Below are 18,128 nucleotides of genomic sequence, written 5' to 3'. Positions count from 1 at the left end.
TATTTTATTTCTTGTTATAATTAAGATATAAAAATTAATTGATGTAAAATTAATGAAAATCATTTTTCATATATTTTAATATATTTATGGGACATCTTTGGAATGTTGATTAAAGATCAAAACAAATACAAAAATTGATATACAAAAATATTGAAGTATTTATTAAAATACAAATAACTTAAATTCACGTCAAAGTAAATCAAAATGAAAATAGAATAAGAGGATGTAATGGAAATAAAGCATTCTATTTCTGACTTATTTCAATTAACTTAAATAATAAATAAGTTTAATAAATAAGCTTTAATATTTTTATATCAATCTTTATGTTCATTTAAGTATTTAAAATTAATTCTTCAAAAATGTCTCTCGAATATATTAACGCCCTATATATTAAAAAAAAAAGTAAAAGAAAGATTTGTATATTTTCAATTATTTAAATATGAATATTAACTACAGTTTGTATGTGTATCTAATATAAATAAGATATTATATTATATATGAATTAAAAAATGATATTAGTTTCAAAATATTTATTACAGATGCAAAACAATATTATATATAAATATATTAAAAGAGTATGTTGCATAATTTTTTTAAATTATTTATTGAAAGCATTAAAGATAATGTTATTTATTATTTAAATTTATTTTTAAGGGTCTTGTTTATATTTCAAATAAACATTATAAAACATATAAAGATTATAAAAGCATTTTTAGACAGACATCTAATGTTTTAAATACATATATAAATACAGAAAATTCAGTAGAATCTTGTTACATGAATAATGGTCTGCGTCTTATATGTGAATATAGAAATTCTTTCACCACTACCATAGGATGTTTCGTACCAGCTGGTGCAATGTATGAAATGCCAGAAGAACGTGGTAGCGTTCTATTTTTAGAACATTTATTTTTCAAAGTAAGAAAAAAATATTACAAAACATATAATATACATGTGATAAATAGAAATGGATATTTTTTTATTTAATTAATATAAGAATTTATAGAGAATTTATTAAAATTATAAATATTTGAATCCAATATAGAGGACAAAAAATAAAAATAAGGAAGAATTGGAAAATATATTAGAAGAAATTGGTGGAAAAATTACAGCTATTGCTATGCGAGACATATTTGTTTTTTATGGAACAGTACTTTCATGTAAAGTAGATAAACTCATTCAATTATTTGCAGATATAATTTTGAATGGAGAAATATGTGAGTTGAAAAATTTGTTTATCCATGAAAATTTTTTGTTATAATAATATACTTTTTTATATTTTGATAGGTGATAAAGATGTTATACAAGAAAAGAATATAATTTTACATGAACTTTGTCAAATAGAATCAGATAGAGAAAAAGTTGTAATGGATTATTTACCAAGTATTGCATATCAGGATACTGCTCTTGGTAATAGTGTATATCCTGAAACTGATATAGTAAAGTAAGTATAAAAATCCAAAAAATAAAATTTATAAAAATTAGTTAATAAATATCATGTATGCATATTTATTGATTGTAATATGAAATTTTTAGAAAATTTTGTACAAAAAATTTGATTGAATTTCGTAATCGATTATTTCAAATATGTTGCATGACAATGATTAGTACTGGATCTATTAACTTAAAAGAATTGCAAGAAATTGTTTGTAAACATTTTAAATGTGATGTTGAAGATTATAAATCGATATTTGGAGTTTTTAACAAAATGCAATCTTATAGAGAATCACTTGAATACCGATTCTCAGGTAAAAAAAATTTTAAATTGTATCTTAATATTTTTCTTTGTTATATTTTTATATATAATATATATAAATATGTTATGTATAATCAAGCTGCTGAATTACGACTAAGAGATGACGATAATGAATTAGGATATGTAGCAATAGGACTTGAAGGATCAAGTTATAAACAACGTGAAGATCATATTGCACTTACTGTAGCTAAAGAAATTGTAGGTTCTTGGGACAAGACATGTAGTAAGCAAAAATCTTATATTTGGAAATATCATTTAATACAAACTATGAAATGTTTGTAATACTTATCTTTAGGCGGAAGAAATAATAATGCACCATATATTGCACACTTAGCATTCAATACAGATTTGTGTTACATGTACAAATCCTTTTTTCATAATTGGGCACAGACTACTAGTATTTGGGGCTGTTATTTCGTTTGTAACAAATTATGTCTTTTGGTATATTTTAAATATTTTAAGGAAATTCAATCTTAACGATCATTATATTTGAAACATTTATATAGGATATGATTCGTGCATTACAAAAAGAATGGATGAAATTATGTACAACAATAACCGAAAAAGAAGTCTGTCGAGCTGTTAATCAATGTGTTACAAATAATTTGACAATATTGGATGATCCAACAAATCGTTTTTTTGATATTGTTGAAAATGTTTTTAGATATGGATGTTATGAACCTATTGAACAAAGAATTGCAGAATATGAGGTAAATTTTTTTGTTAAAAAATTATTTTTTATTATAAAATAATAATTTTATATTACAGAAAATAACGGTAGATAAAATAAGAGAAGTTTCTGAAAAATATATTTATGATCAAAGTCCAGTTGTTATAGCACTTGGTCGTATTGAAAATTTGCCAGATTATCCTATTATAAGAAATGGATTATATTTATTACGATATTAAAGATAATTATAAAAAAATTTAAATAATAAAACAATAATAGTTTTTCTTTTAATATTTATATAAATAACTTAAAAATTAATAAATAAATGAGTTAAATAAGTTATAATAAAAAGATTTTTTATTTCCATAATAAATATAAAATTAAAATAGAGCTTTAAGTAAACTAAATTGAAAATTATAATTAAAATATATTATATCTATAATTAAAAATAAAATCAAAATTTTAAACTGAAGTTCAAAATATATTTACAAGATTATATTAAAATTTAAAAATATTAAAAGTAAATTAAAATAATGAAGTTAAAATTAAAGACAAGGATTTGTAAAAGTTTATAATTTAAGATAAAAACATAAATGATTAACAATAAAAAAATTTAAAAATTTATTATACTATATTAATATATAAATAATATTTAATAAAACAAAAAAGTAAAGAATATAAAAATTTTTTTTCATCCCATTAAATTATATATTTAAATTTTTCTGTTCTTTATATATTATATTAAAAACATAAAAAATAAATAATTGATTAAAAAATACATAGCAATTATAATTATTTATAACGTTATTATTTTTCTTTCATAATAAAAGCTATGCGTAATTCATGATCATATAGCCTTCTATAATTAGTATATAACATTAACATTGCTTAACACATTCCAAAATATCGTTCCAAAAATTATAAATCGATGATATGTAACTCGTTAAAAATTTTGATGAATTCATTATTTAATTATTTAAATTGTTAAAAATTATAAATGTAAAAGTCATTCATTTAAAGTAATAGTTAAATATATCATAAAAAGATATGATTTCAACATCAAATAAATTTTAAATGAGTAATTGAATAAAAAATTTAACAAAATAATACTAATGTCATCTTGATAAATCTTATTCTATGACTATAGATGACAGAGTTGAGCGTGAAATAGTGTGAACGAGTATGCGCGTGATTGCGACCGTTAGAAAATTGCGCCATTTTTTAGTTATAACCAAGATTATTTTTTAAGTTGTGTAGTATTATGAAAAATATTCATGATATTCTGAAACCTAATATATGTGCAGTTTAGTGATAGTGCGAATTTTCATTTATGTGATTTGAACGAAATTCTAATTACATTTCATAAAAACGTAGTAAGAGCTTCGTATTACACGAGGCAACATTTTTACCGGGTTCTTTTAAGAGCACTTTTTTTTGTATAAACAAAATGTCGGTGGATGCTTTGAGTGATTCAGAATTGCGAAGTAAATTGATGGAATATGGATATCCTGTAGGTCCCGTAACACAAACCACTAGAAAAATTCTTGTAAAAAAATTAAAAAATCTTATTGAAACTCGAGGCGGTACAGGGTCACGACATTCGTTAGCTGCCAGGTACTTTTAGTTTATAATATCCTTGCAATTTTTTAGTTCATTTCAATTTTGAATTTTTATATTTATTTCATTCTTGTTTCTTTTGTATCAAACTTAAATATTATTTATAGTTGAAAAATCTTCAATAGTATTGTTTTGCTATTGTTTACCTTATATATCTTATATATCTTATTATAAAGAACTTTATTTCAATTTTTTATTTTATATTTTATTATAGTTATATATACATTATTTAATAATTATTCTAATGAGTTTTATAGCAAAATTGTCATTATATTTATATATTTATATATTAGGTATAGCAGTGAAGATACAGATGATGACACAAGTTCAACAATTAATAAAAAGAAAAAAGCAACAGTAAATATTAGAAGACAAACTTTAGCAAATCCTATGCCTCCACCAGCATCAGTTTCAACATCTTCTGATATAAACATATCAAAAAGTCCAATTAAAGATAAAACAACGCATTCTGAATTTAAAGATCCTATAGTACCAGATTATGATAGTTCTTCACAATTTACAACTCAACGTACAATAACAAAAACTCATAAAAAATATACAAAAACAAATAAATCATCAAGTGTAACTGATGGATTGGAAACTGGTTCAGATTCTGATGTTATTGAAGAACCAATTAAAACATATTCTCCATCTAAATATTTATCTAACACAGGAAAATTTCAAGAATCTAAAATCTATGAGCATAATATTTCTGATCAAGATCAAATTCCAAAATCATATGATTCAAAACCAAAATCTATTCACGTAGTGAAAGATAATAAATATAGTGAATCGCTTTTTGATTCAAACATTTCTCCAATACATTCATTAAATGAAGATACATGTATAAAAGACAATACAAATCAAAGAGATCTTCTAGCAAATTATGAAACACCATTCTTATCGGAATTTACTAGGAGATTAAGTTCACGATCATCCATTAATTTACCATCTACATCTTTGTCTACATTAAAAAGTAAGATCTATTAAATACATATAATTAATGCACAATGTATATTAATAAATTCATTGTTTATTATTTTATATATTTATCATTTAGGTCCATCACGATTTACATCAAATGTACCAGATTTAAAAGAAAAAGATTCAAATGGTCATTTTTCTTCTTTAAGATCATTATATCCATCATCTAGTTCAAGGTATGTATGTATGTAATTAAAAAATTCAATATAAGTTATAAAATCAAAAATTAAAGATTTAAATTTAGCTATTAGTAATGAAGATTATAAATAAATAATATAAAATATTTTGAAAAATATAAGCTGATTTTACAATGTCTGTCTTTTTTTTAAGCTTTATGTACATTCCAATTTTTAAAAATTAGATTAATTTTTACAATATTTACATTATAACAACTAGTTAATAAAAAAGATAGTTAATAAAGGGATTTAATATTAATAAAAAAATAAACAAAAATATATGTATATCAATTCACAAAGTTAAAATTTAAAATGCTTTTATGAGTTATATATATCTGAATATAGCTATATCAATAAATTATGTCAATGAATACTAATTTCAGTATACACATTAAGTATACACATTTAATATATATTATAAATAGATGTAATAAATATTTAACATTTTAATTTAATAATCTTTTAATTAGTAAAATGATCTTGTTACATTATATCAATTGAGATTGTATTATAGTAAATTGTAAATTATATTGTAAATTATATATAAATATATAAATATATATTGTAAATTATATTTATATATTAAATTATATTTACATCATAATAAATATTTTCCATATAAAATGAATATCTTCCAGTTCTAGACATACAACATCATCTATTGATAGATCTCGAGAAACAATGAACAGAATGTTTAAACAATCACCTACAAATAGGGAAGATGTACGAAATAATCACAATATGATATCTGTAATTCTCGTAGTGGTACTTGCCTTATTTTTTGGGATTCTTGCTGTTATATACATGGGACTTGGTGGAAAAACAGAAACTTTTCCATCACTTTCAACGGGTAGGTATTCAGAATCGTAACACTTAAGTAATATATATATATATATATATATATATATATATATATATATATATATATATTTAAAAAATATAATGTGAAACATAAATTTTAAATAATAGTTTGTGGGAAAGCTTTTTAAATATACTTATAATTAACAATATTGCAATATCACAATTTTATTATGAATTGCAATTTTTTAATGTACGTGAACATAAACTAATTATTAATATTTTAAAAAATAGCATATATAAATTTGTGTATTGTGTAAAAAATAAAATAAGATTAATACAATTCTATCAATATAGATTTCATAAGTTTATTATGAAATTTATTTGTTGTTTCATAATCATAATAAAATATTAAATGTAATTTTAATAATTTATGGAATTTAATCATGTTATAAAATTCTACCCTTAAATTGTATAATGTATAATCAATTTCATAACAGTTTGCTTAAGATATGTATTGTTTTTTTTTAACATGTATAATAAAATAAGTATTACTGATGTATTAATTTTGATATTTTATTTCCTTTCCCATTCTAATGATTTTATCCTATTTTTTTGTATTATTGTTTAATTAAATAATTTAAAAAATTCTCGAAATTATTATATACATGAAATAAATGTAAGAATTCATAGGAATTTTTTATAAAAATTAAAGTGTATATATATATATATATATATATACATATATATATTCTGATTTGAAAAAAAATATGTATTTATTATATATAAATCTTTAAATAATTATTTAAATAATTGTTTTTAGTCTTATATTTCAATTTGTAGATAGCAACATACCATTATGTTTTGTTGGAGATGACTATGAATTACCTGGAGTTAATTGTGTAATGAAAGAAAATGTAGATTCTGTATTGCAATTGTTGAAGAAACTTCAACCTATTTTAACGAAAAAGGCTGTATCCATGATATGTGATAATTCCAGTGAAACTCCTTATTTGACTGATTCTGAGATCATGCAAATGTTTACAAGTAATAAAGTGGTATGTTAAATTAAATAAAATATTAATTATTAAATATAATTATAATTAATAGTTAATTATATGAAATACTAATTATTGCTCACTGTCTTATTAATATTTATATAAAATAATGTTACAGACCAGTTTAGAAGTGAAAGAAGATTTACAAAACGCACAATTACTTGTCATAAAAAATCCAAAATGGGGAATTTCTCTTATAGACATAAGTGATGATAATGGAAACTCTGGCAATGTTTTGGATTCCTTGGTATTGTAAAAAAGTTTTTGTTTTTTATTTTTTTTATTTTTTTTAATGTATATAAATTAAAGAAAAAGACACCTTTTTGTTATAGGAAGAATTATTTTCTACTCGTTTAAATGGGAAAGTTGGAATGGTGATAATGAATCCAGAGTTACCAATGCAATGTCTTGTTAAAAACAAACTTTTCACCATATTCTCCTCTCTTCTAATTGTGTCACTTGGTAAATTTTTGACCGACTTATTATGGGAAGAAATTTGTTGAAACTATAACTCGATAAGGTTCTATAATAACATGATAATGTTATATTTTAAAGTATTACATTTTGTTATACATACAATTTTAGTATCTTAATACTGTAATTACGTCGCATTAGTAAATTTTGCTTTTATTGTTATAATACCGTTTGTCCTGCAATTCTCTTGTGCATATCATATTGCAAAGCTTGATATGCATTTTGTATGATAATAGTAGATTAAAAATACTATATATATTTTCAAATTTTGTGTATGTATATATATATATATATATATATATATACAAAATTTGAAAAAAAAAAATATATATATATATATATATATACGCGCATACGCAAACTGTTAATATATTCGTGAAATAACTTTAGAAGGTCGATTCTAAAATATTAAAACAAAAGTTAGTATATAAAAATATCGATTTTATATATTAAGATTTATTTATGTTTTTATTTATTTAAATATGTATAATTTATTTAAATTATAAACAACTGAAGTTTAGATTAGATGAAATGAAAAGAAAATGGAATAACATTCTGTTTCTGTTGTTACACTATATTTTTACTCATTTTATCTACTATGAATTTAATAAATAAGCTTTAATTGACATTTTTATATAATAACTTTTGTGTTTATTTTGATCTCTAAAGATAGCAAATATAATAAAACTATATATATATATATATATATATATATATATATATATATATATATATATATATATATATATATATAAATTTTTGTTTTATTATTTTTATTTATTAAAATTTTAAGCATTAATTTTATAATAGATGGAGATAAAAAGATCGTATTAAGGTCAACTTTTAGTTTTAAATAGAATCATAATTTTTATACACTAATGCAGATTATTATTTTCTATAAAAAATTTTTAAACTGTCAAAAAAATAAACTATGTCAAAAAATCATTATCAGTAAAACTGATAAAAATCATTTAGAAGAACTTGAAGTTTGTAAAATTTATTATAAAAGACAAAGAACATACGAAGCGATACTCTATTGTTTATGTTTTTCTTGCCTTTAACACAAACTTCAAGTTATAATATCTTGTAAATTAATAAAATTTTTTAATTATATTTTTTATAAGAAATAACTTATTGCATGAATTAATATATAAATTATATTGCATTTAAAAAAAGTTGACTTTCAAAAAACTTCTATATGTCTATCTACAAAAAAACTATTATATATATAAAATATTTATTTTTTTTAAAGATATTACATTAGTTAGATAAAATCTCTTTCTAAAAATTATATTACACTATTTTAATTTTATATAAAATTAAATAAATAATATTGCAATATATTCTTAGGCCTTCTAGCAGCTATAGGAATGCAGAAATTGTTTGTTTGGTATATAAGATACAAGAAAAGTACAGAAAGAGAAGTTTTTAAACTTGTTAGTGATATTATTAATATGGTTGAAATGCACCATCAAAATGCGGTAATTAATTCTCCGGGTAGTACACAAGAAAGCTTTCTTGCCATAAATCATATACGTGATAATCTTATACCTCCAAAAGACCGAAAAAAAATGGCTGGACTTTGGGAAAAAGCAGTGAAATTTTTGGATGAAAATGAATCTAGGTAAAAAATTTTGCAAATTATTATAAATTCTATTCTAATACTTATTGATATTTTAAATAAAAGTGTTTAATTATAGAATTCGAAGAGAAGTACAACAAGTTTCCGGGGAAGAATTTCATGTATGGCGCTGGTTGCCTAATAATAGTCTTAATAAATCTAACAGTCAAAATTTTGTTTTAAATAAAAAATCTAAAGTGTGGCAAGGTCAAGCTTTTGAAACAATGGAAGGTTCTGTTAATAGTTTGACTTGTTCACCAACACCCTGTTTAAAAATAAGGCATATGTTTGATGCAGATGTGTAAGTGTTTCAATTTATATTTTTTTTTAATTTATATATAAATTTCTATACTTATATACATATGTATGAATAAATATATAAATATTTCTAGAGAATTTGAAGATGATTGGGAAACGAAAGTTCAAGATGCTATTCTAGAGAAATGTGGAGAAGGCGTTAAAATTCTTCACATTCGTGTAGATCGCGGTAGTCGAGAAGGTTGTGTTTACATGAAATGTATGTCACAAGAAGATGCAGGAAAAGCTTATAGGGCTTTACATGGATGTTGGTTTGATGGTAAATATTTATAAAATTTTTCAATACATTCGTGAAATATTTTTAGAAAATTCTAGAAATCAAAACAAATACAAAAGTTAGAATATAAAAATATTGATTAAAGTTTATTTATTAAATTATAAGCAATTTAATCCTAATTAATTTAATCCTGTTTAGCGCGAAATTATTGTTTATCTTTAGTATTTGAATAATTGATTGAATTGAGTTTATCCTTTTTTTTTTTTATAACATACAACAATTGCAATCGCATTTGATGATTTCAAAAATGTTTGAAAACAATATTTAATGAAACAAGTAAGCTTGAAATCAAAAATGTTTGAAGTAAACTGAAGTAAACATTAATGATGTCCGAAAGATACAGGAATAATAAGGATCAAGTTTGTTAAATAAGAGAGCAGAATACAATAGTATACAGATTTTATTTTCTTTTTGTCTGATTTCTTCTTATCAATTAGTAAACCTTAATTGACATTTTTATATCAATTTTGGAGTTTATTTTGGTTTTTAGAATTAACAAACATCTCATAATATATGTAGAGTACCCCCAAAAATGTCGGAATATCCATAAACTGGAGATTCCTCAAATAATTTTTAGAAATTTAAGTAACATTTTTGTTTGTAAAAATTTTCATTACAGTTTCATTAACAAGTTATTAATAAAAAAAATATATTGAATAATATATTGTATCGAAACAAATATTTTTTTATCGATAAAAAATTATCGAATTATATCACGAATAATGAATATATAAATAATCACGAATAATGAATAAATAAATATAATATTCAACACACTTTCTACCTATGTTACTTGGATTTATTCATATTTGATTGGCGACATAGCTAATGTTACTCTTATGGCATGACTAGACTATGCATTTCGTAATTGTCCAGTTTTTTTTGTTAATAACTCGTTAATAATAAAGCTGTAATGAAAGTTTTCACAAAGAAATATGTTGCTTGAAATTACTTCAGGAATCTCTAGTTTATGGATGTACCAACATTTTTGAGGCATTTTGTGTGTGTGTGTGTTTGTGTCTGTGTGTATTTATTTATATTTATATTTTTCCAGGTCATTTAGTAACTGTAAAGTACCTGAGACTAGAAAGATATTACGAGAGATTTCCAGATGCGCGTCGTTGTACAACACCATTAAAACCAAGTAACAATCAACGATTATCTATGCAAGCAGATTATTAGTAGAAATATGGATATAAATTGACGAAATACCTCTTCGCTTGTACATATACGATTCTCAAGCAGAATTTGAATTTTTTCCGCTGAAATGATTGTTTGCGGACCAGAATTCGCAAGATTTCTATTTTTTGCTCTAAAAAAGAATAGAATTTCGTACTATCGCGCAGAAGTATAGAATTTATGAGACTTGCGACTGTGTAATAGAATTCTAAGAATCGAATGAGCAGAGACTTTTTTATAAGCATTTTTGTTTTGATTATGTTATATGACCTTTTTTAAGGTACAAAAGTCGAAAAAATAAGACTCAAGATTATACTATTTATGAAACTACTGTAAAATAAGTGCGATAATATCATTTTAAATGTTGCATTTTATGACAGTTCTTAAGTAGCAATATACAAATTTATAATATGCATATCCAAATTATTGTACTACATATATATTTTTATTATGCGTCAAAGAAAAATTAATTTATGACGTAACATTATATTGTGTTGATACAAGCGATAATTCTTTTATAAATTAACAAACTTTTATATAATATAATTATTGAGTAAAATAGTTATTTTGCTTTACATAAATAATATTTCATTTTTGCGAATTTCATAAAATATATAAAATATAAATCGAATGTAAAGCAAAAAAAAAAAAAATATTAAAAAATCAAAATATACTAATATATATAATATTAAAATAATAGAAAATAATCTGAATTTGATAATTACAGTTAATATAATAATATGTATATGTATATAAATTAATCAAATATATATATTATTTTTCAACAAATAATACAGGAAAATGATTTTCAATTTTTTGTATGTAAACATAATTTATTTCATGCTTTATGCTATCAATGTTTTAATACTTTTTTTTATGCACAAGTTTATATAACTGCTAATGTATATTGCTACTTAAAATAAGGAATAAATTAAATTTTTGTATTTTTTGTATCTTTCAATAATTTTTTATATCTATATATGTTTCTTAAAAATGAAGTTCTGAAGATAATATCAGATTTCTTCAAATTATTTATCGTTATATTTTTTTCTGGATAAGTAATATTAAATGCATAAATTTAATTACTAATTGAAAATATAATAGTATGAAATACTTTTGAGAATAGTAATACATTACAGTACAAACTCACACTCTCTCTTTCTCTTTCTCACTCACTCACTCACTCACTCATTCACTCATTCTCTCTCAGGTCAATAAAAATCAATATTTTTATTTAAAATATTCAATATAATTTATGTATAGAGAACATTTCATATTTTTTTTCTAAATTACATATTACATTTTCATACGTCAAGTTTAACAATGTTTGATATAAATATATATTTATGTCAATATTTTATGATGTATACAAATGATAGTAATTAATGGACAAATTATATGTATAATTTAATGTGATTTAAAAAAATTCAGATATATTGAATATTTAAACATAAAACAGCACATAGCAAATAATATCTATAAGGCATCTATAGGTCTAAAGTGCACAAAATTTTTGAATAATCAAGACAGATTTGAGAGCAATAGTTTTTAATTATTACAATAATACAATAATACATCTAATAATAATGACAATATGTTGATGTCAAGGAACAAAAATTGATTATAATGATTTTAAGAATATTATCTGATATTTTTATTTTATAATTTGATTCCTATATCTTCACTATAATAATAATATTATTTTTACATATAATTCTAAAATAATATCATTTACATATATAAATTCAGTTTCATTTTTTAAAAGAAGCTTGATTTCTTTAAATTTTTTGTGTCAATAGAAATCTAAAATTTAATAAATGGAAAATTTTATATAATACGCATATAAAAATTGTTATATAGACTTACATTATAAATATTCTATTTATTATTGAAGTATTGAAATTTTTAATAGAAAGATAAACAAATATACATATTTTTGTTAGAATAAATATAAAAATATATACATATTTTTAATATAAATTTTAATTATTTGATGTTTTGAGAAATTTATTGTTGAATATTTTTTTCAAAATTATAAATCAAGTTCTTTTAAGTTTGGTGAGTTTTAAGAATTTTTTTTAATTTCATGAGTTTACAATTCATAAATTATGTTATACTTTCAAAATATGATATACATTTTTTTTATTTAATAATTTGAAATCTTGTAATCTCATTATTAATATATCTTTTTAGTCTAATGTTTCATCTGATTATATAGATATTTTCTAAAATATCAATTATTACAAATATATCTTGTTTATTATTTTCATTCATTATAGATTTATATTCAGTAAAATTTATTTGGAGCTTATTATCTATATTTAATATATAAGTGTTTATATATTTTTAAAAATTCTAAGATATTTTATAAATAATAAAATTTGTTAATTTCTAATGTTAATTAGTAAAATTTCTAATTTAAAATATTAAATAACTTCAATATTAAATTTATTTATATATAGTTCATATAATTAAATAAATAAAATTAAATCAATTACAGATATATATATTTAAAAAGAAAAATAATTTTATAAATAATACTACTAATATATCATTGCAACAATCAGTTAAGTTATAAAAAGTTATTTAGATTTATTTTTATATATTAAAACACTGAATATTCTTTCACATTGATCTTCTCAAGATAAATATTTTTGTCTTCTCTTGATGATATATACAAATATTATATAATTATTATTTGATTTCAAAATAATGATACTAATAATAATAGTGATTTTTCCAATTTCAAATATGAAGAAATGTTGAATTATTATGTTTAATAGTTTAGTTTTACAAAATAATTATATGATCAATATAAGAGTATAAATATATTCTTGCATTTATAATACATAAAGAATGAGTTTATTTATGAAGAACTGTTTGAAGTTTTTACATAAAATATTTACTGTCGACGAAAATTAAGAGATTGATTTTATTTTATAAATAAAAATATTATGTCTTAAATCAATTTTCCAATTTTAAATTTATGTATAAACAAATATTTCAAACTTTGTATAAAATTTTAATTAAAACACAGAATTACATTGAAAAATTAAGCATAAAAATTATAATAACAAACCTTATTAGACAGCCATTTTATATTTTAAAGTTTGGTTCTGATTTTAATCATGAACAAAATGAATTCTAGATTGTTTTTTTTAATTATAATAATTTTATTTAAAAATTTATAATAATTATTATTTTTATATATTTATTATTTTTATATTAATTATTATTTTTTATAAATACAAAAATATATAACATAATAAAAATAATTTAGCGACTTTATAAAAAAAATTGTGTACAAAAAATGAATTCAACTATATTGATTTATTTTTTATTTGCACAATTATTTTTATTTCAAACTAAAAAGATATTTTTATATATTTTTATAAATTTTACTACTTATGTTATTAAAGTTATTATATTATATAATAAATATATAAAATAAAAAAATATTTTAATACTTATAGGAAGCTTTTAAATATGCCATCTACAGTACAGATCAGGTAATAGAATAAATACACCATGTTCTTATCTATAAATTTCATTTGTTTAAGAAGGTAGCAGACATGTTTCCTCAGCACCTCGGTCTTTTCCGGTTATCCTGTAGCGTGTATCAGGTAATGGGATTTTGAATGCGGAAGATTCTTTGTAAAATCGAAAATAATCTAATAATGTAGTAAATATTGCAATATACTATTTGTAATATTTAATATTATATACTATGTTTATATAAAGTTAAATATTATTTTTAGAAAATAATAATTGTGATTAAATATAACCTTGTGTTTCAATTTTTAAAAATATTTGTTTTTAAATGCTTTTATAAATATATTTTAAATTGTTTAGTATCATAATTTTTGATATTATTATATTAATTTATAATAAATATATTTATATATATATTTATATATTAAGTAATGTAAATAATGTAAAATGTAAACTTCAATTAATATTAATGTAATTTAATATTAATGTAAAATATAACTTTAATGATAACTACATTTCATTAATTTATATTTTACTTAATTATACATAATTTTTTTAATTTTGTTTTGTTTTATATTTATTTTGTCTAATATTAGTTAGTATATTAAATATTTTACTTATATTAAGAATAATTCACTGTGATATATTTTCATATAAAAATAATTATTTTTTGTTCAAATTAACAATTATATTAAGTTGAAAATTTAAATTTAAATCATTGTATCATTATATTTATACATTATAGGATGAAACAAATTGTAACAAATCAAACTGTGAAAATACCTGAGGGACTAACTGTTACTGTCAAGTCCCGTTTGGTTACTGTTAAGGGACCAAGGGGTATTCTTAAACGTTCTTTCAAGCATCTTGCACTTGATATTCGTGTAAGTAAAAGAAGAATTTAATTTTATTTAATATAAAACCATATAAATATATAGTTATAATTTTATAAAAATATTTGATGATATTTGGATTCCCCATCATTTTTTAAATAAATGACAAATCCTTATCTGATTATCATTATATGCTAAATAAATTATAATATGATTTAGTATAGTTTTTAACTATATACATTTTTTTGCAGATGGTAAGTCCAAGATTATTAAAAGTTGAGAAATGGTTTGGAACAAAAAAAGAATTGGCAGCTGTTCGCACAGTTTGTTCCCATATTGAAAATATGTTAAAAGGAGTAACTAAAGGATATCAATATAAAATGCGAGCAGTATATGCTCATTTTCCTATTAACTGTGTTATAACTGAGAATAATACAGTTATTGAAATTCGTAATTTTTTGGGTGAAAAATATATCCGTCGTGTAAAAATGGCACCAGGAGTAACTGTAACAAATTCAGCTAAACAGAAAGATGAATTAATAATAGAAGGAAATTCTTTAGAAGATGTTTCGCGATCGGGTAAATAATCATTTTAATAGCATTAATTAATTTTTAATAAAAGGATTTTTTGTTACAAATAAATTGAAATTATTTATTACAGCTGCTCTTATACAGCAATCAACAACTGTAAAAAATAAAGACATTAGAAAATTCTTGGATGGTCTCTATGTGTCTGAAAAAACAACAGTTGTACAAGATGATGAATAAATGTTATTTACAATGTGAATATAGTTTTTATTAATTTATATTTTATTAATGATTTTCTATTATAAACATTTATTTTTTTAAAATAAATTTTCTAAAATATTATGAATATAATATAAAATTTTATGAATATAATGAATGAAATGAAATTTTTAAATATTTATAAATATATATGATGATATATATAATATATATAATTTATAAATATTCATGCAATATGAAATGAAAATACAGATGCAGATAATTTTCAAAACATTTGAAATATTTATAGAGAAGTATTTATAACATAAAATAAACTAGATAATATAAATTATAATAATATAAATATGAATATATAAATTATGTAAAAAATTTTAAGTAGATGCTTGATTTGATGATCCATTGAAATCATTTATATCAAATTACAAATATATTTTTTAATAAAAAAACATGGAAGGAGTTGATAAGCTTGATAAATATTACGAGGTCAATGGTCATTCTGAATTATGTAATTCATTATAATAGTCATATCTAAAATGACAAAGATCCATTGATTCTTATTTAGTCGCATATTATATTTGATATATATTAAATGATGTAATAATTAATAAGTTCAATATATAAATAATATTATAATATATAATAATATATAATTAATATTTATATGAAATAATCAATTATCAAAAAAAATTAAACATTTTTATTATATGTATATTGACCTATATAATAAAAGATTTTAGATAAAAGGTGAAGATAATATTAATTCATAAATCATATCTTATAGTTTCTTTAAAATATGAAGATATCTTTAACTATTTTAATTTAGTATTTGATAAAACTTAAATTATCTATTTTTACTATTAGAATCAAAAAAAAATTTTTAAATATTTTTTACTTCTGTATTTTTTTTATAAAATTGTTTAAAATTCAATTATTATAATATAAATATATATTATATTAATTTATAATACAATTAAATTATTTATGCAAAATAAAATTTTTATATTAAATTTAAATTTAAATTGAAGCTGGGAATATATTTTAATCTATTTTTTCTTAATATATATTTAATTTATATATTACTATTTATACTTTAACTTAACTTAAATAATATTATTTGCAACTAATTTGAATTCTTTTCATATTTATTATTATTGATAATTTATATAAATATTATTTTTTTATATCAGATTATCATATGTATATATATGATATTCCTATTTTTATAAAACTGAAAAATATTAAACTTATATATCATTAACATGAATTCATATGTATCAGAACTATTGTCATATAAGAAACAGAATCTTATTTAATAATTAATAATATGTAATTTAAAAACGTTACATTTTTAATATAATAAAAATCATTGTTCAATTATTAAGAAAAAACATAAAATTATAATAAATTATTTATATAAAATTAAAAAAAGTTATTTTGATTTAGAAAAAAATTAATATTATTATATGTATATGTACATATATATTGTTTGCAAAAAGGATACTAAAATAAAATAATAAAAAATATTAACATGAGATGAAAGAAATTAAAAAATTAGAATATTAATATTATTAATATTTATACAATATTATTGTATAAATTTTTCATTATTTTTTTTAAATTTTTTTAAATTAATAATAAAATGCCATAAAAATAATTAACTTATAATCGATAAATTTTTCAAACAATATTTTGATGATATTTTATTTAATTCGTTTTATAAATATATATGATCGAATATATATAATGAAATTTTACATTGTAACCGTCAATTAGTATTGAATTAATAATAAAAAATTGCGAAACAAAATTGAATAATAAAAAAAATAATATGTTTATACATTGAATATATTATTTATATATTTGAATATATATTAACCTGAAAGAATATTTATTAATTATTATATTATTATGTACTTATTATAACAATAATTTAATTATTTCTTTGAATTTTAAAGTAAAAAAAATATGTCGGATAGGAGAGAATTCTCTTTTTATCCTATAGTAAATTAAATATAATAAATTTTTAATATAGTATAATATAGTAAAAAGTTATTATTTAAAAATATTATATATAATCATTAATTAATTTATTAATCATATTTATAAATAATTTTGATAATATATATAA

The 18,128-nt window shown here is 19.9% G+C and overlaps 3 protein-coding genes and 1 long non-coding RNA gene across 5 annotated transcripts; 3 read left to right on the top strand and 1 right to left on the bottom strand.

The window, feature by feature from the left end:
• Window positions 1-509: 509 nt before the first annotated feature.
• LOC100863768 (mitochondrial-processing peptidase subunit beta) lies at window positions 510-2,777 on the top strand. Its single transcript, XM_031916355.2, has 9 exons — window positions 510-575; window positions 655-918; window positions 1,046-1,217; window positions 1,288-1,444; window positions 1,537-1,748; window positions 1,836-1,979; window positions 2,052-2,197; window positions 2,263-2,466; window positions 2,525-2,777. The coding sequence occupies exons 1-9, from the start codon at window positions 510-512 to the stop codon at window positions 2,663-2,665; spliced, it is 1,506 nt and encodes a 501-aa protein (XP_031772215.2). The 3' UTR covers window positions 2,666-2,777.
• Window positions 516-2,074, bottom strand: LOC147656920 (uncharacterized). Of its 2 annotated transcripts, XR_015293537.1 has the most exons (3): window positions 1,939-2,074; window positions 1,381-1,431; window positions 516-891 (listed from the first exon to the last, which is right to left on the bottom strand). It is a non-coding gene; the product is annotated as an uncharacterized LOC147656920 (long non-coding RNA). The 2 variants fall into 2 exon arrangements; XR_015293536.1 differs by lacking the exon at window positions 1,939-2,074 and having other exon boundaries at window positions 1,381-1,936.
• Window positions 2,778-3,412: 635 nt separating the features above from the next.
• On the top strand, window positions 3,413-12,569 carry MAN1 (LEM domain-containing inner nuclear membrane protein MAN1). The gene is made up of 11 exons (XM_086912961.1): window positions 3,413-4,040; window positions 4,337-5,019; window positions 5,104-5,203; window positions 5,842-6,053; window positions 6,845-7,059; window positions 7,178-7,306; window positions 7,392-7,521; window positions 8,884-9,157; window positions 9,234-9,455; window positions 9,547-9,731; window positions 10,804-12,569. Exons 1-11 carry the CDS (start codon window positions 3,874-3,876, stop codon window positions 10,929-10,931), a joined length of 2,445 nt encoding a protein of 814 aa, XP_086769087.1. The 5' UTR covers window positions 3,413-3,873; the 3' UTR covers window positions 10,932-12,569.
• Window positions 12,570-14,400: 1,831 nt separating this feature from the next.
• Window positions 14,401-16,040, top strand: RpL9 (ribosomal protein L9). Its single transcript, XM_003693484.4, has 4 exons — window positions 14,401-14,551; window positions 15,166-15,304; window positions 15,505-15,832; window positions 15,915-16,040. Exons 2-4 carry the CDS (start codon window positions 15,167-15,169, stop codon window positions 16,019-16,021), a joined length of 573 nt encoding a protein of 190 aa, XP_003693532.2. The 5' UTR covers window positions 14,401-14,551; window position 15,166; the 3' UTR covers window positions 16,022-16,040.
• Window positions 16,041-18,128: the final 2,088 nt, after the last annotated feature.

The sequence above is a fragment of the Apis florea genome, unplaced genomic scaffold (assembly GCF_048593485.1).
Source record: "Apis florea isolate Af1SG1 unplaced genomic scaffold, ASM4859348v1 contig_3493_pilon, whole genome shotgun sequence".
Taxonomy (NCBI): Eukaryota; Metazoa; Arthropoda; class Insecta; order Hymenoptera; family Apidae; genus Apis; species Apis florea.
The sequence above is the reverse complement of the archived record's forward strand: the minus strand, read 5'-3'. Positions and strand labels throughout refer to the sequence as shown.

Coding starts and splice junctions, on each gene's coding strand:
- LOC100863768 (XM_031916355.2), top strand. CDS start 510: ATGATATTAGTTTCAAAATATTTATTACAGATGCAAAACAATATTATA. Junction 576..654: donor TATATAAATATATTAAAAGA/GTATGTTGCATA, acceptor TTTATTTTTAAG/GGTCTTGTTTATATTTCAAA. Junction 1,445..1,536: donor CCTGAAACTGATATAGTAAA/GTAAGTATAAAA, acceptor TGAAATTTTTAG/AAAATTTTGTACAAAAAATT.
- MAN1 (XM_086912961.1), top strand. CDS start 3,874: ATGTCGGTGGATGCTTTGAGTGATTCAGAATTGCGAAGTAAATTGATG. Junction 4,041..4,336: donor CGACATTCGTTAGCTGCCAG/GTACTTTTAGTT, acceptor TTTATATATTAG/GTATAGCAGTGAAGATACAG. Junction 5,204..5,841: donor TATCCATCATCTAGTTCAAG/GTATGTATGTAT, acceptor AATATCTTCCAG/TTCTAGACATACAACATCAT.
- RpL9 (XM_003693484.4), top strand. CDS start 15,167: ATGAAACAAATTGTAACAAATCAAACTGTGAAAATACCTGAGGGACTA. Junction 15,305..15,504: donor ATCTTGCACTTGATATTCGT/GTAAGTAAAAGA, acceptor ATTTTTTTGCAG/ATGGTAAGTCCAAGATTATT. Junction 15,833..15,914: donor AGAAGATGTTTCGCGATCGG/GTAAATAATCAT, acceptor TATTTATTACAG/CTGCTCTTATACAGCAATCA.